This window comes from Pseudonaja textilis, chromosome 1, assembly GCF_049901715.1.
Source record: "Pseudonaja textilis isolate UNSWEBS1 chromosome 1, rPseTex1.2, whole genome shotgun sequence".
Classification (NCBI taxonomy): domain Eukaryota; kingdom Metazoa; phylum Chordata; class Lepidosauria; order Squamata; family Elapidae; genus Pseudonaja; species Pseudonaja textilis.
The window spans coordinates 93,016,332-93,043,208 of record NC_141990.1 but is presented as its reverse complement, the minus strand read 5'-3'; the positions used below and the strand labels follow the sequence as shown (position 1 = coordinate 93,043,208).

Genomic DNA, 26,877 nt, shown 5'->3' with positions numbered 1-26,877 from the left:
CTTATTTTCCTCCTCCCAAAATAAGCCATATCACATAGTTTCGTAGCGAAGCACAGGTATAGAGTTAGTAATAGAATAAATATAATGCTTTCATTTTCATGTTTGTTTTCCTCAAAATCCTTTCCTTTTAAAATACACCTCCAGAACTTGGATCCAAAAAATAAATGAAAGATAAAAATGTTGGAGCTGCTGTTTCTTCCACTGTCTCCTGAGGTGACCATGCCAAGCAATTATAACAGCCTTGAGATGCTTAGAAAAAAATACTCTAAATTCAGAACCCATCCTTCATGCAAATAGTTCACCATATGGGTTTCCGGCTTATGAGGCAGTTTGTACTCAGCAGAGAAGAGCTTGTCAAAGCTTGTCTTTGTTTACCAGAAAGATTCTGGCTTGTCCTTTCTGCTATCAGAAATAGATCTCAGCAAACAGTCTTCCCAGTCTTCAGGATATGCAGATGTTGTCTGCCCCAAATAACTGCCTAACATTTATAATCAGCTACTTGATCTAATGCAGGTGGTTACAAGAAAGGGGCCATTTAATGCAAGGCGTTCCTTTGGAGAACTGAGAGCAGGGGGTGGTTTTGTCGGATCTGCAGCAACACAAAGCACCAATTTTTCTTATCCTAATCCTAAAGCTGATGGGAAAAGGTGACATTCAGGGAGACATTACAATAGGAAAAGCTCAAGCTGCCGAAGGCAGTCAGATATCAAAACAAGGTGATTAAAAACCATTCGGTAACTTTCTCGGAAACCATGGATGCGAGAAGGTATTATGTATGCTTCCTTCTTGAAAAGCACTTGAGGAAAAAGTGACAGGCAGGTGCACGTCTTATGCTTCTCTGCCCTGACGGGAAGGAGGAAAAGTAACACATTCAGTACATTCTAAACTCATTTTACTGCTTTCTCCTACGATCCTTTCATCATAAGAATACAGGTTTGGTGAAACAGAGCAATGCAGGACCTGTTGTTCCAGTCAGCCAAATAAATACAGTTGGGCAGGAAAGGAAAAAAGTATTGAGATACCCAAATTTTCATCTTGGTTGTAATAGAATGGTAAAATTTAGGGGAGAGAAGGTTTACAGTAGGGTTACTGCATCTTTTTATATTCATATGTTCCCGTTTGGTCGAGTGATTAAGAAACCAGGCTAGAAAGTGGAAGACCATGAGTTCTAGTCCCACCTTGGCCATGAAAGCTGGCTGGGTGATTTTGAGTCAGTCACTCTCACTCAGCCCAACTCACTTCACAGGGTTATTGTTATAAAGAAAAAAGAGAAGGAAGGTGTGTTGGATATCTTTGCCAAGTTCAGTTATTTGTAAAAATAATAAAGGTAGGATATAAATATATGAGTAAATAAATATACATTTTAAAAATCACAATCTTTCTAATCCATGAGAAAGTGTGGGGTTTTTTTTCTGTAAACAATCAATTTCAAGTGTATTTCCTTAATGATAATGATCGCCACAACCTTTAGTTCAAATCTTTGTATGTATCTAGCTTAGGGCAAGGCATTCAGTATTTGTGTTTACAAATGTGAAACTTTAGTACATTTAGTGAAAGTTCTGTTTTGAGAGTTTTTCTCTGCAGTTTTAGCCCTTTTCTTTCATGTCAGTTCAAAAGGAAATGCCTTTGGAATATATTCTAGAGAAGAAAATCTTGGGGAGAGCATTTCTCATGAATGAGTTGCTGGGGTCACATTGCTAATTTAATCAGAAAGTGGCTGAGGAGTGGACCAAGCATCCTGTCCTTCCCTGTTCTGCTATCTAGCATGAGGATTTTAAAATTTCAAAATTTAGTCCTAAAATTAGCTCCTAAGATTTAATGCCTATCATGAGGCAGTTCTTCCTATTGAGTGGTTTCAATAAAGCAAGATTGCAAGGAAGACAGTGTAGTGGTAGCGTTTCCCAACCTCAGCCATTTTCAGAAGTGTGTGGACTTCAACTCCCAGCAATACCTCATTACTGGCTGGGGCATTTTGGGAGTTGAAATCCACACATCTGAAAATGGATACAGCTGAGAAGCACTGGTGAAGTGGTAGTTAAGGTGACCAATCATCCTCCTTTAGGGAGGACAGTCCTTTTGTAAGTTCTGTCCTCTCTCAAAAAGTGTCCTCCTACATGTCCTCCTTTTCGATATTCGAAGACTAATCTGTAAATCTCCATATTTGATCGATGCCAAGCTGATCCGTTGCGTGTGATGTAACGTATTTGTATTTGACATGACAATTCTTCAAGGCTCGATACAGTGCGGTGAGATGCGATTATGAGATGCATGCGCTCTGCACAGGAGAATTGTTTTGAGAGAGTGCACTGTGCGCAAGTGGTTTTTTCTTACCGAAACATGACACAGCACACACACACACACACACACACACACACACACACACACACACATTAGACTCACTTCTTTCTCAGGGAATATTCAGTCATACACAAGTGAGCACAATAATTCATGTTTTATTAATTCATTATCTATTTAATAATTTCCAAATATGCCTTACCCTTTGCATTTCATACCATAATTCACAATCAAAGTTTTCGTAGTATGAATTGTACAACTAAATTATTAAAAAAGTTTCATGGTGCTAAATTTTCATGCGCCAGGACAAAATGCAAGGCTATTATTAAATCAGCATTTAAAAATTATTGTGACAAAATACAGAAGACTTGGAAACAGTAGCATTTGTAACGGTTTTATCTGATGCATCCAATCATAATGAAACTTAATTGTATCCAATACTAGTAAGATATTTTAATGTTACCAAAGGCATTCAAGTAAAAATTTTAAATTTAGAATCCATTGAGGGCAAAACTGCTGAAATTTTATCAAACCATCGATACAAAGTAATAAATGAAAAAAAATTGAAATCCAAAGTTGTTGCACTAACAGCTGATAATGCAAACACAAATTTTGGTGCAGGAAGACGCAAAGGGGTGAATAATGTATATATATAATTACAAGATTTACTCCAAAAGAAAATACTAGGAATAAGTTGTAATGCACATATTTTGTCAAATACAATCAACATGGCCATGCCAATTGATGTATAAGTAATAATAACTACAATTTATTTGTATTTTAGTCATTTTACAGTTTGTGTGGCTACTTTAAAACAATTTTGTGAAGAAGTGAATGTTTAATACAAAACAGTTTTAGGATATTCAAAAGTTAGATGACTTGCTCTAACACCCATTATAGAACGTGTTCTACAATTATTTGAGCATCTCTGTTCATATTTTGTAAGTTTAGACTAATGTCCTAAAATCCTGGGATCATTTTTCAATAATGAAATATCTATTAATATATTCTGTACATAATCAAGCACCTATTTTTCACAAAATGATTCAAAAGATTGAAGGTGAACACATTTCAGCTACAGAAGTTAGTCTTATTTTGAACGACTTTATCCTTCAATATAAAACTCAATTTGAAAAAAAAATTCTTCCTTTAGTTATAAAAAGAAAATTGTCAGACTTAGAGGAATCAGATCCGGGCATAACGGAAAAGTTCATCAAAGAAGTGTAGAATTTTTACCAAACATGTTTTCAATATATCTAAGAATGGTCTGAAACAAACATCACAGGAAATAACAGTTTTCAATGGTGTTTTTTGACTTCATCGCAAGTATATTGGACAGATATTGAATCTTGTGTTGAGTTTTTATCTAAAGAAATGCCAGACGTTAAAATAGATGACAATTGTCTCTGAAGAAATTAGAAGACTGAATGTATTTTTAAATTCTGAAAAGTTAATACAATGGGAAAATAAACATGTTGAAATTGATAAAAGATGGGTGGAAATATTCAGCCATTTCAAAAATGAACACATTCCATGTGAAAATTTATTTATTCTTGTTCAATTTACGTTGTGCTGCCCTGGAAATAATGCAGCAGTTGAAAGGGTTTTTTCAATTGCTAATGATTTTTGGAAAAGTGAGAAATCAAGATTGAATTTTGATATTCTAGCTGCAGCATTTGCCGTAAAAGTCAATATGAAGGATATTTTTTGTTCAGATATTCCCAATATATTATTAGAAGATGATACATTGACAAAAAATATTCATTCAATGGAAAAGTACTCATTTAAATAATTAATAGACATGTAAACATAATTAGAATATAAAATGTTATTGTTACAAATGTTTTTTAATTATGCATTTATCATATTATAGTGTATTCTGTATTATTGTTGCAATTAATAATTATTATTTATTTACGATATTTTTTTCTTCAATTTATTTGTGTCCTCCTCATTGTAAAAAAGTTGGTCACCTTAGTGTAGTGTTACATGTGTTGGGAAACAGCTACAATACTTTGCTTTTCATTTTGAGTATGTTAATATAAGTCTTCATACAATTATGTAATTTTAATGATATTTATATAATATACAAATTCTTAGCATTTTATTATTTCAACTTCTTAGAGGATTGGATATGAAGAAGGAAAAAAGTGGATATTAGAGCCGTGGTAGCTCGGTGGTTAAAATGTTGTTAGAACGCAATACTGCTCATACCAGGAGTTCGATTCTGACCAGCTCAAGGTTAACACAGCCTTCCATCCTTCCGAGGTTGGTAAAATGAGGACCCTGATTGTTGGGGTTAATATGCTGATTCTGTAAACAAACTTAGAGAGGCTGTAAAGTACTGTGAAGGGTATATAAATCTAAGTGCTATTGCTATTATTTGACTTTTATCATTCAAAGTTAAGCTTCCACTTCCTCTAATTTTGCCACTAGCTCAAATAGTGCCATCCAGACAGCCTCCTACTCCAAGCTCCATGCCTCGCCATCTTCCTTCCCAGCAAGCTCCCTTCAATAGATGAGGGAGGCTTCACCACAATGCTGGGCTCACTAGGCACATTCCAGGGCTGCGTCTTCACCCAGCTGGAAAGCAGTTTCCAAAAGCAATTAGAAAAAGGAGGTATTTGAACCCAGTGTCTTTTTGAAGGCACTGACTGTGGTTTGAACAAGTTGTCTATTTGCTCATCTCCCAGAACTTCCAGAGTCTGTTGTCTTGCAATCTCCTCACAAGGAGGAACAGTCTGGAGCACTAGTAAGTGATGTTGACTGCCCTCTTTCACTGGAAAAGAAATACAAAGAGCTGCTCTATGTAGCAGCTTTTCATTTTGCTTCAGTTGTCAGTAACCACTTTTAATGGCAGAGTTTCTAGTTTCTTCATGGGAAGTCCAAAATATAGCTTTCCTGAGCTCACTTCCTTTTGCCTTTCTTCCTCAGAAAAAAAACAAAAACAAACTTAAAGCACATGCTCTTTCAACTTTCTTTCCCATTGGATGTAGCTAGCTAGCTTTGCCTATTTATATAACGTATTTTCTGTAAATAAATCTTCTTCCTGTTGTAATTATGAAAACTTCAGTAGTCTTTCCTCAGGTCAGAGTCCTTCAGTTTCCAGTAATTTCATGGATAGTCATAATCCTTGAAAATGTTTGACCCTAGGGAGAAAAAGTCTACTTCAAATTTAATTGATTTGCATTGGGTTGGCATTATTTGTTAACATAGGAACGCGTATACAGTATATGTGTGTTAATATTAGTGTATGTTAAATTAGTGAAGGCACAATACACAAGTTTCTTTCCCAATTTTTCCCAATTTTTGCTTGCTCCATATCCCTTAGCGCTATTCTCAATTTTTTGTATGGCTTTATTTAGATATAATTCTTTTTCTGCCCTTCTCTGGAACTTTATAATTAGTTGGACAATTTTTCATATTTCTTGCTTTTTGCTTTCTATCCTTTTTTGACTGTGTTTTTTAAATCTATTTATAGTCTACTGTTCTTTAATTAATAACAAAAATGAGGAAAAAAGAAAACAAAGGATAATAATGATAGAGATATATACATTGTCAAAGAAAAGAAATAAAACAGCACATAAAAGATCCATATAAAATCTACGTTTACAGCCAATTCACTCGTAAGTGACAAGTTCAATCAGGTCTTCAATTCACCGAATAAATGGAGTCATACATCTTTCTGGTGTTGCAATATCAGTCATTTAGCTACAATAATGGCAGGGCGAACCCATTTATGTTGTCTAGTTGTCAAATTCCATGCCTTAGGTATATAGTTCAAAAGAATATTATCCTTTTCAATGTAGCTTTTGTTGCACAATCATATTTATATAATCCACTACTTTTTCTCCAAAATTGGTAAATATGAGACATTCCAGAAACATATTTTAAAGAAGCGTTATCCTTCTTACATCTCCAAGGGAGCAATGTTCTTGAAAGTCCTTCTCTGTAGAAATGTAATGAAGTGCAATAAATTCTAATTGTTACTTGTTATATAAGATGCAATTTGAAATTCATTCAGACTTTTACTGTAAAAGTTCAGACATGTCCCATTGCCTAGACAATATAGGAACCTCTAGTTCAGGGGTGTCAAACTGAAGGCCCGCAGGCCAAATCCGGCCCACAGGGTGCTTAAATCCAGCCCATGGGGCTGGCCTGGAACTATCAAAGGACTGGCCCGTGGTGTCTCTGGCAGCTAAAACAGGCCACATGGGGGCGTGCGCTGCATTTTCACCCTTCATGGCCTCCTGCAGCACTCTGCTGGCCAGAACTGGGCCAAAAACCGGGCCGAAAAACAGCCTGAAAACAGGCCACACCACCTGTTTTCAGTTGGCAGAGTGCTGCAGGAGGCATCAGTACCACCTCCACTGCCACCCCCACGGGCCCACAGAGGAGAACTAATATGCTAATCTAGCCCTCGAAGAAATCCAGTTTGACATCCCTGCCCTAGTTCTTTATTCCACTCATTTCCTAATATCTGCATATCAAATTCATATATTAATAACAAATATTTATAAAAATTAATACTAGCTTTTTTAGTTTTAAATGATTTAACTAGTTATTGTAGTATCTCAGGTGTCTCAGAAGTTGCAGGTCAAACAATGTTGTTAACAAATGTTGTAATTGTAAATACTGGCACTGTCTAAATATTTGATGGATGAAGTTTATCTCTTAATACAAGTATGTTAAAAATTGATCTTCATCTTTTTGGGTCAAAGGCAATATCCCCATTCCATCTAATTTTTCTATATCACCATTTTTCTCCCAATTTTAAAAGTTCAGTCTTTCCATAAATTCAATTTAAAATGGAAAAAGCATCAGTTTTTTAAATTAGACATTACATCCCATAATTTTCTAATTTATGTAGAGACTTATTACCATATACTGTATTTAGATCCTAATACTGTCCATCCAACCAAAGGTGCTATATATGTATATCATGAGTTAGAGTCCAGACTTGTTCAGGGATTCTATTTTTCAGCTGTAATCCATAAGATCTGTTTTTTAATCTTTGTTGAATAATCATATGGGATATTGGTTAAACCATATCTTATTGGACTGATTATTTGATTATTTAACTGAAGCTGTAATTTTTTCAAGAAAGAACTGATCTTCTGAGTTGCAACCAGTACCAAATCTTGTGATTGCTTGCAGAGTACATAGTCAATTTGATTTTAATGTCATCCACCTAGTGATATCTTTGTGTAAAATCATCTTTTAGATTGTTGGAAGTGAATATTTTCTGTACACCTTGTGTTTTGGCAGATCTGTTTCCTGCTTCATTTCATACATGAAGGACATTTTTTTTCATTATACTAGATGCTAGTTTACTTCCAACTTTAGCATTCCAGTCTCCCATGATTAATTATCTTTTTTAAGTATTGCATTGACAAGTTATTACAAACTCATTGTGTCCTCAGGATGTGCCTGGCCAGGTATTGATTCTGAAGCAGCCTTGGTGTATACTGCAGCTTAAAATTATGAAACACTTTTGTAGAGTTCTGATTTGGTAGTTTGTTTTCTTCCAGCATGCTTGTCTAGGCTTTTTACTCCTCCTTTTGAAGTAGCCTTAAGGAGTATTTCTCAAAACAAATAAAACATTTCTCAATGGAGGCCAGCCATTTGAGGTCTAGATTCTCATTATAATTATCTGTATTTTCCACAGCATCTTCTTCACCTCCTTAAACTAACTTCTTTCAATTTACACAAATTCTCTTCTTGTCTCACTGTTTTTATATATATTTTCTTACTATCTTACAATCAAGTTACCTGCTTTTGATCATCAGTTTAGTGTTTGAACATTAACAGGAAATAAAAACATATATAAGAATTATGTGCTTTCCTATATAGCGTGTCTCTCCGTCACCAACTCAGATGGTATTTTTAGTATATGAAAACAATTTGTTTCCGTAAAGAGTGTCAGGAGAAACAGATAGACAATATTTGATTTTTATTTTAGTATTGTCTCAGAAGTTAGTGACCTTGGTAACTGTGTACACTGACCTCTACATTCAAGAAAACTCCCAACATTCGATCTGTCTATATACCTATTATTTGTCTATCTCTCTCTATTGATATGTCTGTCTTTTCAGATTTTCATCATTTTAAAATTATTTGTACAGTAATTGTGACCATGATCCTGCTTATACAGAATCTCAGTCTGCAGCTGCTGCCCTTCGCTAATTCTTCTGTTCACTAAGGTAGAATTGTACAGAAGAGAATCCAGCCTTCAAGGATAAAGATCCCACATTTTACATAATTATCTATTTAATTTATTATATACACAAGAGAACTAGTACTGGTTGTTGTTTGATTCACACAGAGGAGTTTGATTCTTTCTAAAGTTGAAGCAGTTCTCAGTTGCACACGATTTACATCATATCGGCACTTATAAAGGTGAAGCTAGCTCTAATTTTTTCCCGTGTATAGTGATAGCTAAAAGAGTAGGATTTCCCCACTCCCATTAGGTCTCTCAGGTCACATGGGCCAATCAGTCCAGTCGTAGGATCCCGCCTGGCCTTGACAAGTATCCGTTGACAAGACCTTGGTTCACACACCAGCTGGTAAATGTTATGATTAGTTGTCTGAGGCACCACATTCCTAAGCTCTCCCTCCCCACACCCCCCAAATGGCAACCAAGAAATGAAGCAAAAGTAAGCGTGGCTTCAGTTGAAGTTGTTTTGCAGGTTGACATCTGGTTTATAAATTGCTTCAATTACAAATGACAATGACAATTGCTTCAATTCTAAGCAAAATATGCTCCTTATTTATAACAAGGGATGTTTTTTTTAAAACGAATCCCCAACATTATACCTCATAACCTATACCTCATGACCATTAAATCTGTTCCACTGAGGAAATGCTGCCACTATAAACAATCTTGAACTGTGGACATCTCCTCTTCAATCTCCAAAGGCTTCCAGGAACACCAAGGTTTAACAGCCTTCTTCAATACCAAAAGGTGTGGAACTGCTCTAATCCCTACTCCTGTAGGACTAGGGTGGCAACATAAAAAGTCACTATGCTGTACTATAAACGCTTTTCTTTGCTCTTCCTGCTAACATTCCATACAGATCTTACAGGTCTTTCCCAATTTCCCAGCAATGGTACTGGCAACCTGCCTGCCCAAATTCTATGCTGCCTTCTCATGACTATCAAGTCTCCAGAGGAGACCTGTGTAAATCTTCCTTGCTCTTATTTTGCAGAGCTCCTCTACCTCTTCCAGTTTGTAGCTTTCCTCAACTCTCCTAACTGGGAACAGGGGTCTTTCTTTCATTCTTTCTCTGTTTCCTCCTCTTCTTTTTTTCTTTTTTTAATGGCTGAACCTGCTGTATAAAAATGCTTGAAGAAAAATCAAGCCTTCTAGTTACAAAAATAAACTTTATGGTATATAAATTATAACAGGGTCTTGCTAAACTAGGTAGTATCATGCCATGATTGAGTTGGATGAAGAAATTTGCATGCCATGGCCTCACATTGCCAAGTCCAGGTCAAAGGGAAGGTGTTTCCTATTCTAGGCTCTTCATTTCAATCCAGGTACACATTTCTGTCTTAAGGGGATATGAAGGAGAAGGACATTGTGGATGAGTGGGGAACAGAGAGGAAGAGAAATTGTTTGGGGCATCTGAATGGAATTACTTGTTCCACTTCTCTACCCCAGATATAACTAACCAAGCCTTTCTTCCAATAAATCTGGATACTCTTAAAGCTGGGAAGATATAGATTGAATTTGGTAGAAAGCTCTACTCCATTGCTTCTAATCATTACAGTCTCTACAAGAGGAAAAAAGGTTTCAGAAAATCTCTCAAAATAAGAAATGTTTCCATGGCAGCGTTTCTACCTTGAAGGTAATTCTGTAAGGAAAAGCTAGGGTCTTTCACTCCACCATCCCCCCCAAAGTCTCATTATCTCCTTTCTAGTGGTGCCATTTTTTCATTAAATTCTGAAAGGTACCTCAAACTTATGAAATCATGTTCAAATTCATTTGAAGGTCTATGTTACCCTATTAAAATATTCATTTTCAGGGAAAAGAGAATGGATGTGTGATATATGCCAGCCCTCTTAAGCAAACTTTTTAAATCAAACTAGTAACTCACACAATTAACCCAAAGGGGTTATGTTTAGGCCTAAACAGATCTGGTCTTGTTTGAGTCAAAATAAGTCCTCCATCAATTTCTCCCATCATATGTAAACTACTTTTTGTGGAATGAATGGATTCTCTTGCCTTCTAAGACTGAGACAATTCTATAGAGCAGAGGTCTCCAAATTTGGCAACTTTAAGACTTGTGGAATCCACAAGTTTTAAAGTTGCCAAGTTTGGGGACCCCTGCCATAGAAAGATCTTGCAAAAATAGAGGGTCTCTGGGGAAAATCTGAGTAAGTACTTCTTCCAATCTATCTGCAGTGGGGTTGACCCCAGTCATGCCACCAATCTGAGGACAGGAGCAGATTAAAAAGAAAAAGAAAGAAAATGCAAGAAACAGAGAAGATGTCGACCTTTCTTTGTTTGTTCAGAAGCTAAGACAATTTTAAGAGAGCTAGGAGAGAATGGCCAGGCCATGCATCAGACAAACATAGCTACTTTGATTACAAACCATCCTTAATCACCTCCTCTGGGAAAGGCAACTGAGTGCCTATTGCTACAGTTGAACCAATTATTACAGATAAAGAGTTTGTGTAAGGTAATGTTAAAGGAGACAATTCACACTTCAGTGGAAAATGGAAACTAATCCTGGAGATATAGAGATTTATGTAAGAATCAATTTACATATTATGTTAATGATATGGCACAAATGTATTCAATGTTCTTCCACAAAAGTCCATTTTCCATTATGAAAATTGGTTCCATTCCCATCTATTTAGTGCCTTCATTGCATCTGTTTGGTAAGGTAGCAAGTCATAATTGTGATAAAACCATGTTGTATTTGGCTATAGAGCAGCAATATCCATGGAGTTGAATCACAATAAAATGAAGCATTGATGTCAGTAGTTAACAATAATAAAAACAAAAATAAACTAAATTGTGGGTTTTTAGTTTTGATAAATTTCCTATGGTATACCAAGGGCGGGCTGTTAATAACTTATTCAGTTTTGATATTGTTACAGAACATGAGAAATCTTTGAATAGGAACACTGTCTGTGTTTTTAGATCTCCTTTAAAAATGCTGAACTATTTGATTCAGTGATTAACATGGTGAGAAAGAGAATCCCATATATAGAACAAAATCATCCACTTTTAAGCCATGTAAAAACAATAGTAAAATATGGTAGAGAGAATACGCTACAATGATGACAACTGCAACAAATTTCACATTGCTTCATGTCTGTCTTTATTCCCCTTTTATTCTTACTTAATGTAACCTGTGTATGCAAAAGATATTTTCTGAAAACAAAAAGCAAATCTGAATTTGGGAACCTTGCAACTTTTCACCTGGAAACTGATCTCTGAAATGCTAATTTCTTCATGAAAAATAACATTGTTTTCTTGTTACTTTGTTCAGCAAGCCTTCATGCTCATCTTTGCCCTATTTGATGCTTAGGCATTAATACAGGGGAAATTCTCTGGTTAGTTGTGTTTATATACTGTATATATAAATAGCTATGGGCAGAGGACCTTGAAATAGAGGGTTTTAAATTTATACCCATACAGTTAGCTCCTCCTTGTCTTATCATTTGTAGAAGAATTTTCAGCAGGAAAACACCATGGAGCAAGGAAGAATTTTGAAAAGCATTATGTTCCCATCCTAACTGAGACCCTACTGCTGCTGTGGCGAGAAAAAATATAAACAAAAATTGCATGCAGGTAATGCATGGTGGAATTTGACGCTCCAGAAAAACACAAATTCTGTGTTTAACATACTGAGAACCAAAAGGTCAAGAATAAATAATTGTTGTTTACATAGAATGGCAAACAACAATTGATATAGCTGCTGCCTATTAAAATAGCTATAGTAGAATAAAATGGTACCATTCTAAAATAGGGAAATGCCACCTTACAGATGGGAAATACTGTACTATGTTTAAATGATCTCCTGGGTAAAATATTATCTGAAAATAAAACTATAGCATACTTGCAAATGACTCCCAATGTAGTATTTATTTCTCCTCATGGTTCTGTGGTTTGTGACTCTAGAGCTAGACACATAAGATCCTGACAATCTTACATGTACATAAGAAATTAGGATGGGGAGGGGAGATTGCACTATCAACTCACTTGGATGCTCCTTTCTGATCTTTTACATCCTAATCAGCTAAACAATTAAGTGCAGCTTACAATGTTCTATTATGAGAATTGTCTTTTGTTTCACTCTATTCTTTTGTCCACCTTGTTCTAAATCATGCATGTCCAACTCATGGGCAACATGTGGCTCTGAACAGTTAGTAATCTAGCCCCACAAGATCCTTCCCCCAATAAAGGAAATTTATTATTTATATACATTAACTATATTATATATTTTATAAGTGATCCAAAACATTTTCTCTTCTTTCAGTGCAGCCCAGGCAAGCCAGTTTGATACTCCTGTTCTAAATGATTGAGGGGTGTCCAAGTTTGATAAGCTCTGAGGTTAGCATGGAATTTTTTCTGATTTTGTTTTAAGCCAGTAAATAAAGAGCTTTTAACAGCCTAATCAAGACTGGTTCAAGACACTAGAGCAGACTGGATTTTAAAAAATCAAGACTTTTATTAGAAATTCTTCAATTACATCTTAAAACAGGAACAAGCAATTGTTTGAAAGCAGACACAGGAGAGCACTAGAGCTATACAAATAATTATTATTTATCAGCAGGTTATAAATCTTGAGACAAGAGACAAAGGCTGGCTATTTATTTAGAGAGCAGCAAGATTTGAAGAGTTTGCTTGCCTTGTAATTATGCCTAGCACTCCAACATAGTCAAGAATATTTAGAGACAGGAAAGCCAAGTTCAAGATAAGAACATAGGTTGACTCAGTCTGAAAAGCAAGCCAAATGTTTGATCACAGGGCAAAGAGGAACTAATTGAAACAGGATATTAGAGGCACAGAAATATAGAAACAGGAATGTAGTTTCCAATAGAGAGAACATCTGAAATTCACTATTATGTAGGCAGTTCCTGGCTGTGCTTAATCAAAGAAGTTAATGCTGCTTTCCCTCAAAGTCCTGGTCATCAGAATCAGCTACCAACTGGGTTGAGTCAGACCCATCATTCTCAGGTGACTAACAGCCTCTTGCCTTTTAAACATCAGGCCAAGAGCTTGTTAAGATCTTTACTTCAGCCTCCAAAATAATGGAGCCAGAAGGGTCCATAAGATATACCAAACAATATAAAAACAACAATGGCAGAGAGGTCCTCACTAGCTTTTGTAGGTTTAATAAGAGTAAACAGCACACTGTCATTCCTAGTTATTTAGATCAAAGCCATCTCTACCAAAGACATTTAGAATTAACATCTATACACTTTCAACCATTTTGAGGCCATGCAAAGAGCCATCTTCAGCTTGACATGACTCCATTTTTCAAGGCATCAGAGCACTTTGTGTCTTAGCCCACAGCTACTTCTTTTGAAAGTACATCATCTGTTGCCAGTTTGGGCGAGTTTCCCAATATACCTCTTCAGTGGCCACCATCTGTTAAACATCTTAATAGTGGAAAATATGTTTGTAATTAGCCTGATATTAAAGGATCTTAGTAAAAGTTAAATTAGACAAATGGGCTACTTTGCCAGAAGCATGACATTGCATTTCATGCCTCAAAACTGATTTCATGCCAGTCCTTTGTAATATTAACATAGACAGCAGATGGATAACTAGTATATTTTCTCCACCTATGTGCACGCTCATAAAATTGAAATTGCATATACTTTAGATAAGGCAAGATTTTATTAAATTTTTTATTAAACTCTTTGAGCAGTTTACAATAAAATACACCCAAAGATATAATTTCAGTAAAAACATATGCAATAAAGTCAAACAAAATGCAAAATGAAAACACTATGCAAATTAAGCAATAGCAAGGTGATAATTCAAAACCTAAAACAATACAAATTAAAATAGAGTTGGAAGGCATTTAAAAATCTTGGGAAATCTGGTGCTTAAATATTCTAATCAGGGCATCAGTCAAGGCTCTCAAGTAGGAAATTCCATAAATGAAGTATCACTACAAAAAAGATTTCCCCTCCGTAGAGTCCCAACCCACCTCCTTTGGTGGAAGCACCAGGAGAAAGGCCTCATTGGAAGATCTTATGGTCCAAGTAGGTATATATGGGAGAAAATACTTTTTCAGGTAACTTGTTCCTAAGCAATTTAATGCTTTAAAAAGCAAAATCATTGCTTTGAACTGGATATGGAAATGGATTTATAGCCAATGTGGATGGGTGAAATACTGATTTAATATATAAATAGTGGCCTGTTCTAAAAAATATGTTGAGACTCTCGAAAAAGTACCGAGAAGAGCAACCAGGATAATTAGGGAACTGGAGACTAAAACATATGAAGGTACAGGAACTCAGCATGGCTAGAGAAGGACATGATAGCAGTCTTCTAATATTTGAGGGGCTTCCACAGAGAGGAAGGGGTCAAGCTATTTTCTAAAACACCAGACAAGGGCAGTCAAGGAATAATGGATGGAAACTGAACAAGGAGAGATTTAACCTAGAAATAAGGAGAAACTTTCTGACAGTGAGAACAATCAATCAATGGAACAGCTTACCCTCAGAAGTTGTGAGAGCGTCATCACTTGAGACTTTCAAGAAGAGATTGGACTGCAATTTGTCAAAAATGGTGTAGGGTCATCCGCTTGGGTTGGACTAGATGATCTATTAGGTCCTTCCAACTCTAATTATATGTTATCTCTTATCTGCCATCTAGCTGCTCTATTTTGAACTAACTAAAGTTTCTGGACCACTTCTGCTTCAGATACAATGCATTCCTTATAGTTTAGCCAGAAAATCATTAGAATTATTAAGTATTGTGAAATTATTTCTATTCAGATAAGGTTACAGTTGGTATATCAGTATTTAAGTAAGGGTGGTGGAAAAAACATTCCATACCACAGAAGCTTTTTGGGCCTCTAATGACAGTGGTAGATCTAGTAGCCTCTTCATCTTGCTCCTTTAGGGCAAGTATAGACCAGAGTTGGTATTCAGCAGGTTCTGACTAGTTTTGGAGAACCGGTAGAGGAAATTTTGAATAGTTCAGAGAACTGGCAAATACCACCTCTGACTGGAGATTTTACAGTATCGTTCCCACACCCACCGTGCCACATCCACAGAACCGTTAGTAAAAAAAATTGAATCCCACCACTGGTACAGACCGTTGCAAAACAGCCACCCAGACACACACAATATCTCTATTTTGTATGTATTAAATCCTGCTTGATTGGCAATCCTTGATCCTGCCCAAGCACTGGTTCAAAACACCAAAATACCTCACCTGCGTTAGATGAAAAGGAGAGGAATGTCTGATGTCATTCACATATCAATGGTATCTCTGCTCACTTGCCAAAATGACCTCTCCCAGCTCTTTCATGTAGATATTAAAAAGCACAGGGGATTAAATGGAGCCCTGAGGGACTCCATAATGAAACAGGCTTGAAGCAGAATAGTAATCCTTCAGCACCACCTTCTGGAAAAAAATTATCAAAATATATACTCTATAAAACACATTTGATACCAGCCAAATTGTTGACAGAACAGAACATTAAATTTGCAGATCCCTCCAAAGCTAAGAAGGTTAGCCAGGAAGCTACCAGGAAATAAAAAGAAAGTAGATTGGACTGAGAAAATAAGAAGCATTTTGGAAGGCAGCTTTAAGAATGAATGAGTCTGTAAAATCTCACGAATCAAGGATATAAAAAAAAAATGTTTTCTTCTCTGAGATATGACAATATTCTACTACAGTTTCTCCTAATCCTTTTGAGTACTGTAATTCTTTATTTTTAAAAAAACAAATTTTATTAATTTTTAAAAACAATACACAAACAAACACAACGTAGAATATAATAACATAAGACATCTTTTCTGAAAAACAAATAAAACATCTTATTTAAAGACAGGATAATTCCAAATTATCACATTCCCATACAAGCACAATTTAATATGTATATTTATCTTATCTGTTCAACTTCATATCTTTTCCCAACTTCTCTTTATTTCTCCCTTTCCTTCTATTCAGTTATATTTCTTTTGCCTTGAATTGTATATATTCATTATATCCATCTGTCTTATTTACAATTTCGTTATTCTCTTCCAACATTCTTCTAGCATTTTATTAATTCAAACATAGACAAACAAAACATAAATACATAAAACTTTTCTTTTTGGAAAGCGGCTTACCCCGGGTTACATCTTTTTGTACAGACATAAATCAAATTCATGCTCACTTAATATACTATTTCATATCTTATTTAACATTGTATATTTTCTATATATTTTCTCTCTTCTATTCACTCTCTTAATTCTATTTTATTTATTTCATCTCAGTTTAGATAATTATACTTGCATCTTTTGTCCGTTCTCTTTCAATTATCTATTTATCTTTTCTTTCTAATACAATATTTCTCCTGTAATCACTGGTTGAAGTATGACAATTTTTTATCTTTCCCCTAAATTTAACACTTAAAATAATACATACTTTCCATACTGATTCTGCTTAGTACATTCGAAGTACTACATTTTAGAATAATAAAACAAAAAAAGAAAATTAAGTTTATAATATAGTAAAAACAATATTCCATAGGAAGTTAAACTCTATTGTTAAATCTTAAACATTTTTATACGTTCCCTTTAATGCATTATTAACTCATATAATATTTCAGTTTTCTAACTCGATTTCAAATACTAATATCTACAATACAGTCTTATGTACTTTTGCAGAAATTTTTTAAAATTATATTTTACCCTTTATCTCTGAAAAAAAACTGTTTTTTAACATCTTGTTTTAAACCTTTATGACTTCTCTTTCCTTTTTCCCTTCCTTTCTTATCAATTCTAGCCTTTTTGCCCCCCCCATCTCTCAAACTCCACTCTCTTAATCTCCCCTCTCTGTTGTATTTCTCTTTTCTGTTGCTTTCTGACATTGTATCGATTTTTCATCTTATTTTTCCCTTTCTTGGTTGCTTTTTTAAGTTCTGAGTTCTCCATTTTCTTTCCCCCCTTTCTCTTTTCTTCCTCAGCTAAGATTATTTGTCCATTAAAGATGGCTTCTTCTTCTTCATCCCAGCCTTCTTGTTGTTGCATTTCTTGATAGGTAGAAATCGCCATTTCTAAAAAGTGAAAAATAGATCCAGAAGAGCCCTTGCCTTCTTGTTCCTCTTCTTTTAGCTTCTGAAATTCCATTTGCAATTCTTCAACAGATAATGCCATTTTTTCTTTTTTTTTTAAGAACAGCCCAAATGTTTTAAATCTTTCAAGAAATAGTTCCCAAAAATCCCAAAGTCACAAAGCAATCCAAATCAGGACAAACTGTTTCATTTAGCACTTTCTTCTTTTTATATTTTCTCTTCCTGGGGTAGAATTCAATTACACAGTTCCAAAGTAATTTTTTAGAAGTCTTATTGCCATTTATTTCTGGTCTTATAAACTCCAAGCAGTCTCCTTCAATACAATCTTAAAATAAGTTCTTTACCTCTTCCCTCCCACTTATAGCAAAAAAAAAAAATAGTTTTTAATTCCAATGTTCAGAAATCTTTTATCCACTTGGCTTTAAATTTCAAGTTTAGTTACCTTCTATGCCCAAGCAGGTTTTTCAGATTTCCATCTGCTATTTCCGTGGGGAGGGAGAGTGAGAGAAAATAACTTTCCCTTTTAGACTTTCTTCTGCCGCTTTGCAGTCTTCTGGGGAAACAATGTATCATTCAAGGGATTAAATTTCCAGGGTGTTTAAAGGTTCCTTGTTGTCCCGGATCAGCCAAAAACTTTTGCTTTCTCTGACTTCTTATCCAGCTGCAGGTTTCTTTGTGGCGGCCATTGCTGACCACCGCTCCACCGCCTTGGGAAAAAGGAGTTTAGCTGGCTGAGGAGGGGGTTTGCAATACCCCCAAGCCCCTACCCGGATCTCCTCTATCTTTGGTTGCCTCTATGGGGCAACCATATCCTCCAGATCCAGCTGGATCGGAGGCACTTCGGCGGTGAGCGCAGCAGGAACCGCGCACGATCGTGGATTCCTGCCGCCGCCGAAGCCTTGCAAACTGAAACCCCGAGTACTGTAATTCTTTATTATTATACTTTGTTTTAGACAACTTTTGAATAATATCACATTTTTAAATCTATGTATACAGATAGATAGAAATCTAAGAATTGTACTGAATTTCAAATTTGCTGAAATTCTTACATAATGCAGCGTGTCCTGTATCTTCTATTAGATATAATTAAAATAATTCCTCAATTTATTCAACATAATTTTTCAACTAATTTACCTCAAGGATTTCTTCCACCCACTTCCTCTGCACATCTATGCTAATTTGCTATTCTTCCCAATGGCTAGCTTAAAGAGAGAGCAGAAAGATGCAAACATTTTCTCCCTAGCAGCCCAAGGGTCAGAAAGTATAGCTGGGCAGACCAGCTACTGAACACCCATCTAGGGCTGATCACCAGCTGGGAAATTGTGATAAAAGAGATGGTTCAGTGAACAGTTATAATTGGCTCCATTCAGAGGCCTGCTTGACAAGCTGTGCTAAAGCACAGCAGAGAGTCTTTGTGTGCTGGTCGGGAACTCTTGCTCTGCAGAGCTCTGTTGGTGACCTATGAAGAAATACATTTTTCCTACCATCCACTAGATCAGTTAGATCTAGTCATTCTGATGCATGAGTGGCGCTCCAAACTAGTAGGCATAAGACTCTTCTTGATCTTAAGGGAAGCGCAAGATGCCTTTTTTGTTCTTGGGAAACCTTCTCAGCATTAAAGAGAGGGTTTTTTTAAAAAAAACACCTCCTGATTCTCTAATGTTCATTTGAACATTCAAGACACTGGTGCTGTGAACCATTGTCAGTATGGACCCCTCATGATAGAAGCTTAATGAATATTACCTGTTTCTACTACAAAGAAATGGGTATGTATGCCTGCAATCACACAACTAACTGTGAGTTCTGAACTCTGTAAACACTGAACACCGAAAGAAGGATCAATATAATATCTTGGTTGTGAGGAATAACATTTTACTGGTAATATATGAAGCATAACTTTATAGTCAAGCTTATGCTGTCCATCTCCCAATCATCCTTTCATTTACATTGGGGATGGGGAATGATGGTTTTTTTAATGACTTGTAGATTTCAACCCCGAGAAATCCTGACTGGCTCAGAAATTCTGGGAGTTGAAATCCACAAGTCATAAGAGGGGCATAGTTCCCCATCTTTGGTTTATAGGAAAATCCTGTGATGGCAAATGAAGTCTGGGATAATTTCTAAAACACAAAATCCAGCAAAAGTCCAAAACTGGTTCCAATAATAATGAAGTATTGGAGGAAGAGTGCAGACTTAATGCATATCAATCGGAGGAAAAAGTGCTAAAGGCATGACCTTGGTTGCCAAATATGCTGTGTGATAAAATAATATAGTGATGTAATTATTTCACTCTTAGATCACTAGAAAAGAAATAATGGAGCAGGATTTTTTGAAAAATACATTCTTTTAAAATGTTTTAGACCTGTCCAATTTATAGCCCATGGGATGCATGCAACCCTAGACAGATAGTAATGTGGTGCCGTAATATATACAATAATATTAAAGATATTAAAATAATATAAAATATATTAAAAATAAAGGAATATTGTTATTTATATGCATCAATTATGTTACATATTGTATGTGTAGCCCAAGACAATTCCTCTTCGCTCAGTGTAGTCCAGGAAAGTCAAAAGGTTGGAGACCCATGATTTAAGCTCTAGGACTAATGGGAAAATAGGCTATCTATTCTTTGGGTGACCTCTGCATGCGCATAGGAGTAATCTTACATAATACTCCCCATGTAGTATTAAATTTAACCATTGTGTTTCCCTCTAAAACCAGGCCTAGTACAACAGTGTAATCAAATTTCTTCCTTCCCAGTATCTTCTTCATGTATCTGTTAACTTTCTGATCTTCACATGCCCCTTTTTGCAGCTAGTTTTCCTTATTTCCCCACCCATCCCACCTTTTAGTTTTAAGTTTAATGCCATAGATCTATGGATTCTTATAAAAACATCACGAGATCAATATTTTTCAAATATAGCAACCTTAACATGTGTGGACTTCAGCTCCCAGCATGCAGTCTAGGGAATTCTGGAAGTTGAAGTCCACAAGTCTTAAAGTTGCCAAGTTTGAAAAACACTGCCCTAGATTATGACTGCAGCTTCTACACTGGAGATTTACTACCTAGAGCAAGATAACCTTGTTGCTGCCATGTCAGGGGACACTTATTTACATTTTGTACAATATCAATACATGGATTTTGCTGGGGGGGGGGGTTGCTGACCACCAGACAAATGACAAATATGATATCAGTTACTTAATTTTCTTATTTAAAAAAATAATTTATGGCTTTGGAACTTTTAGAGTTGAACAGTTCTGTTAACAGCTAGCTTGAAGGCAGGAATGGTGAATACTGCTACCTTCTTCAAGTTCTAGTGTAAAAAAGATGTCTCACAGGGAAGCACTTTGAATATTATATAGATTTCTCTCAGGTAAACGGGATCGATATATTTATTTAAAAGTGGGCTGTGAATTCTCGTGGAACAGAAGACTAGTAATCTGAAAACATTTCTATACTTCTTGTTTGAATAGTTTTTGTGACATCCTTGGAACTCTCTGTGCTTGGTTGATTGTTTGCAAACATTTCATTACCTGTCTAGTAAGATCTTCAGCACACTGAAGATGCAGTCCAGAGCACTGAAGATATTACCTAGTGAGGTAATGAAACATCTGCAAGCCAACGATCAAGCTCAGAGAACATCAAGGATGTCACAGTTCAACACTCCTGACCCATATATATTCTCTTCTATTGGTGCTAGATTTCTGTTGTATTTATAAACAGAGGTCTCTTTAAAGCCACTTTCTTGTTCTCTTCTCTTCATATGGATGGATTGTTGAAACAAGAGGGAGCAGTTTGCTCTGAATAAAAAGTGTTCCCTTTTCCTTAGATTTGAGTGGCTATCTTATAACTTGTAAGAGTTGTAGGAAACGGCCCATGACTTCTGCTTGTGTGGCAAGCTTTCAATGAAACAGCTACAGGCATTCCTATATACCAGTGATGGCTAACCTTTTCCACATCACGTGCCGAAAGTGCCTGCACCCATGATGCAATGTGTGTCCGGCCCCCTGTGCATGCATGCACAATCCCCTGTGCACCAGGTGCCTCTTTGCATGCGCGTGCAACCCCCTGTGTGCCCCACCCCCTGCACATGCGCGTGCACCTCCCATGCATGTGTCTCCCCCCTGCACATGCACAACTGGCTGATGGGGGTGCACACACATGCGCAGTGGAGTTCTTCCGGGTGACCTGTCGCTTGCTGGCAGAAATGCTCTGTGTGCCACTTCCGGCATGTGTGCCATTGGTTCGCCATCACAGCTACATGCCAATTTATTAACATATTACAAGAGCTGTGGTGGCACAGTTGTTAGAATGCAGTATTGTAGGCTAATTCTGCTGACTGCCAGCTGCCAGCAGTTCTATTCTCACTGGCTCAAGATTGACTCAGCCTTCCATCCTTCCAAGGTCGTTAAAGGAGGACTCAGATTGTTGGGGCAGTATGCTGACTCTGTAAACTGCTTGGAGAGGGCTGTAAAGCACTGTGAAGTGGTATATAAGTCTAAGTGCTATTGCTATTTATTTCTGAGTGACAAAATACGTTCATAAATTAAGAAAATAAAACCCACCACTGCAGTAGACCCAGACAATTATTATAGATTGACCTGTCCTGTGCTAATTATTATTGCTAGAAATGTATCACTGTTTTAAATACAACATATGCTATTGTCTTAACAAATTGGGTGGGGGGGGGGGCAGGACAGCATTTGTCTTGTAGGAACAGCCCACTGCCAAGCCTACTAACCACTTTGTCTGCACATCTAATATTGTCCCATTTTGTTTAAGCTGGCAGGATTCATCTACGCCTGTTATGTTGTGAAATGTATCACCGAAGAAGAGGACAGCTGTAAGTACTAAAGGTTTATTACGTGCGGGTTGAAATCATTTTTATATCACCCATCTCGCTCATCCATTCCACTCTAATACCATTCTGAATACTTTGTCATGCTATAAAAGGTAGGAATAAGTTAAAGTGTAGAAGCTTGCCTAACATATAGGCTCCAAAAAAGGTCCAAGTGTTTGAAGCCAATGGAGAGAAGGATAACGTGCAGCTTTACAAAATAATTATTTTGTTCTGAAATGAAGCTGCACAAGTTCTCTCCCTCCAAACATTAGCACAGCTCGTTTTGTTTCTCACTATGACCACAGCCTTACTAATGCTTTATCCTGTATGTAAAACTTGTAACTGGCTATGGGGTTTGTAGTGGCATTTGGCAAGTTTCATAGCAAAGAGATGAAATAGAAGAGAGTCTGCTAACATCAAAAGAGGGTGCAGTGATATATATATGGCTTTCTCTTGGTTTAACACGCCTGTAACTCCTAATTGAATAACATGATAACCCATCAGTGGCTTTAATTTTACTTTTGATATAGGTATGGGTATTGTGAATTATGATGCAGTTCAGAATTCAGAGTTGGCAAGGTCTGTCTTGGATTTGAGTTTCTAAGGAAAGAGGCTTCCATTTAATCAATTCAGAATTTGTGATTCAATTTGATAAAAGATTCAACAATATATTACAATGTGAAAACATCAACATGTCTACAATTGTTCCTGGTTTTGGGGGTTTTTTTTGCTAGCCTTTTGTAAGTCACTAAAAATCTGACTTTGCTATGAATCCTAGGGCCCTGATAGTATGGGTGAGCCCAATTTGTGATTAGTTTGAGTGTTTATGAGTATTCTCTGCTGCTATCCTATGCTTTTCCTGTTTTTTTTCCCCCAATTCTGTTTGTTCTTATTATTTTTACTCTGATTTAATTATCAGTCTTCTATATATGTAAGTTTATTAATTACATAAATAATGCTCTGAAGAGGGTGTTGTCACAATGGTGTACACAATGCACTGTTATAAAGAATTAGTTTACAGTTTTTCAGCAATGGGCATGCAGTCTTAGATTCATTCATACAATGGAGACTTAATACAATACAAGATAGTGACAGTAAAGTAGCAGAAGACAGGCATAAGGATTGCTTATTTGTTGGGGTAGGCTGAATCAAAGGAAAATGAAAGATGAAGCTGAAAGAATTGAAGAATGGCAGTTTAGATGTAGGACACAAGACTAGGTAGAATGAGAGATAAAAGAAGATAAAGGTAAATAAAGATTTGGGGAAAGACAAGAAAAAATGTTAAAGAAGAACAACAGAATAATTGGAAAGTCTCCTTCTCCCCCTTCTTTCCTTCTTTCTTTCCTTCCTTCCCTCTCTCCCTCCTCCCATGTTCTTAAAAAATCTCAGGAGAGAGACACAAACAGCAAGACAACACACTTCCCAATGCTTTGACAGGTAGGGATTGTAGAGATAATAAACTAATGAGGAACTGACTTGTGTCAGCCAGCCTCTCATACCACTCAGCTCCCAGTCCCTTCCACATATGGAAGGAAAACTGCAACAACTATTGAGTCTCTGCAAAGCCCAAAAGACAGCTGACTCTCTCTGAATTCATTTAAAGACACTGCCTTGGTTCTACATCCTGAATGACCTTGGAGATGTTTGAATGGAATTGCCCTTTAAAGGTGCACACAATCCTAATAGTCACCCTTCTTCCTTGGATTTCTTGGGTTTATTATGTCATCATTTTAAACTTCCATTCTACCTTTTGCGCTGTACATCAGGGCCATGGTCAAACATTACAAACAGTTCAAATATTGTAGCCACACATATAGCTACATGCACAAAATATAAATTAGAAGTACATTTTTCCTTAACAATTTACTTGCAGTTTTCTCATCACATCTGTGCCAACATAACAAAATATTTCTGAAGGTAGAAGTACATATTATGTATAAGTGATCTAGAAACTGAAAGCTCTGTGTTGAGTTTTTTCACCATTCCAAAAATGTTCACCTACACTTATTATCTTACTTCTCAAATTCTGCTACAACATTATTTTAAGGAGTCCTGGGTGGCGTAGTGCATTGCAGGCAAACTCTGCCAACTGCCAGCAGTTTGATCCTAACTGGGTTCAAGGTTGACTCAGCCTTTCAACCTTGTAATTGGTTATATGAGGATCCCGGTTGGTGGGTCTCATATAATAATGTCCACAATGCAAATAAATAGACTTAAAATGCTATTGGGAGATGGAGTGGGGTTAAAATTGACAAGAGACTATTATTTTTCAACTCCAGTCTGTGTTGAACATGACATCTACTTCTGCCATGAAGATACAAATGTTGTTGTTTTTAATATTTCAGTGACTATCTGCATAGTTTAGCATTCTGAAGTCTCTTAGATTTCACCAGGAGAAGAAAACTAAGTTCTAACTGTGGCTGGATTGGATCTCATGTTGTGGGCAAAATTATTTCCTAGTTTTCTTTCCTAAAAGAAAATCCATGAAATCTGAAATCAGGATGCATGAATACCTCAAATCTTTTTCTTCTCTCATAATTGATAAGTACTCCAGGGTTGTTATTGAATTTATTATTCAATATAAATACAATACAAGGTGTTTTAATGATCCAAGAATGTGCCACTTTTGAGCAGAAGATGAATTTATTTTATGCTTTGTTTTTATAGACCTTAAACAGATGCTAATTATCACTCTCTATAAGGGATATACTCCAATAAAGCATCTGATCAATAAAAAGATTTGTTTAGGTACATGTTCACTATCTCATTGGTGTCCTAAGAAGTTTATAAATAAGCCTAGTGCTTAGGATATCTTTATTTCCCTGTAATATAAATAGCTGTAGCAAGTTTTATTAGCAAGGAGAGGTAAAAATCTCTGTCAGGTTGTACACCTGGTGACTTCTCTTCATAAACATCTCTAATCACATAAGTGATTTCCCTTTCTGCCTTTAGTAGTCCTTCTCCCTCCCTCCACAACTTCCTAGTTCAGCCTACAGGGACATCTTAATAATCTAATATAGGTATCTTAAGACTGAGCAACAGCCAGTCAGCTGAGAGAAGGGGAAACAAAAATTAGTTGTAGTCCCCTATAATGTATTGGATCATTTTACATTCCATATCATACTTTCATTAGTAGCTGAATGAAATTATGTTTGGTTTGGATAGTATTGTAAATTAGGCAGATTCATATTCTAAATCAGTAAGGTCCCCGATGTAGTTAAAATACTCTGGCATTAAAACAATCATTTTATTATTTTAGATAAACTGTCCAAAATGTTATTGGGAAATATTCAGTGAAATCTGGAACTCTTGGAACAGCCAAGGCATAAAGAATATCAGTTAATGGAAGATTTTGGAGCTTCTCTAAGGGAAGTAAATGGGAAGAAATGAATTAAGATGTAAAATAGAATATATACCTAAAAATTAAACTTTTTAGAAATAAAATGTGATAGAGTTAGAGTTCTATGACACAAAGAGGAAATCTGTGTTTCCCTTATTTTTCACAGTCACTGAATTTGATACCATTAACCAGTTGCATTCTACTGTCACTGGGAATATTAGCAGTAGCAATCTAAAGCAACTAAAATGTCAACATTTATCTTTCATGATGGAATATCTAATCCACACATTATAGTTATTTTTGGAACTCTTATTAGAGCCATATTTTCTTAAAATTGCACAGTAATTTTATTACTTTGAAATATTCATTTAATCAGTTTAAACTCTATGCAATTTGATTCCTCCAATACAAGCTTTATGTCAACTTCCCCAACAATTTTGGTTCTTTTTTTAAAAAAAATCATTAAATATTTAGTTACTTCATAAAAAGGTTTAGAGAGTCATCAATAAAACACCAGCCTGCTGGCATTTGTAGATTACACGAAATTAAAAGAAGAGATTCTCTGTTTCTAAGACTGCTTTCTCTTTTAGCACTACTGTGCCCTAATAAAAAAGGAATGGTGTAAACATAGTGAATTTTAAAAGATAAAGCCTTATTACCATATCTAAAATAGCTCTTCCCTGTTGTATGTTCCTCACATCATTGTACTTCAATATCTGTAACCCCTATCAAGAATAGCAAAAGACTACTTTTTTGTGTGCAAATTGTTGTTTTTTTACTCCTAGTGACTGTCTGGACTAGCCTCTGCAATTTTCATGGCCAGAAGAAATTTACAAATCACATTTTTTGGAAGTGGTTTACCCTTGCCTGCTTCTTAGGACTGAGAGAGAGTGGCTGGCCCAAGGTTACCCAGTTGGCTTTGTGGCTATGATAGGATGATTTCCGGTTTTCTAAGCTGGTGACTTTATCACCACATTTTGATGATAAATATATGTGGAGATGAAGACATGGTGGAGGCCCGCATGAAGAATTTCAAAAGAGCTTTTCCTGATTCCACTTTAGGATAAATGCAGTTTCCCAAATAGAATTATTTAGATAAAAGAGTATTATTTTTAAACAATTTAGTACAGAGCTTTTG

At 36.0% G+C, this 26,877-nt stretch overlaps 1 protein-coding gene across 5 annotated transcripts in view; it reads left to right on the top strand.

The window, feature by feature from the left end:
* The window catches only part of NKAIN2 (sodium/potassium transporting ATPase interacting 2), a 572,383-nt gene that overhangs the window by 512,165 nt on the left and 33,341 nt on the right, over positions 1-26,877 (top strand). For 4 of the 5 annotated variants that reach the window (XM_087941701.1, XM_087941688.1, XM_087941704.1 and 1 more), the window contains exon 5: positions 22,342-22,402. In XM_087941701.1, coding sequence (XP_087797827.1) covers positions 22,342-22,402 — 61 coding nt within the window. Of the gene's footprint in view, positions 1-22,341; positions 22,414-26,877 lie in introns of those variants that run through there. The other variant, XM_087941711.1, reaches the window with a different exon arrangement.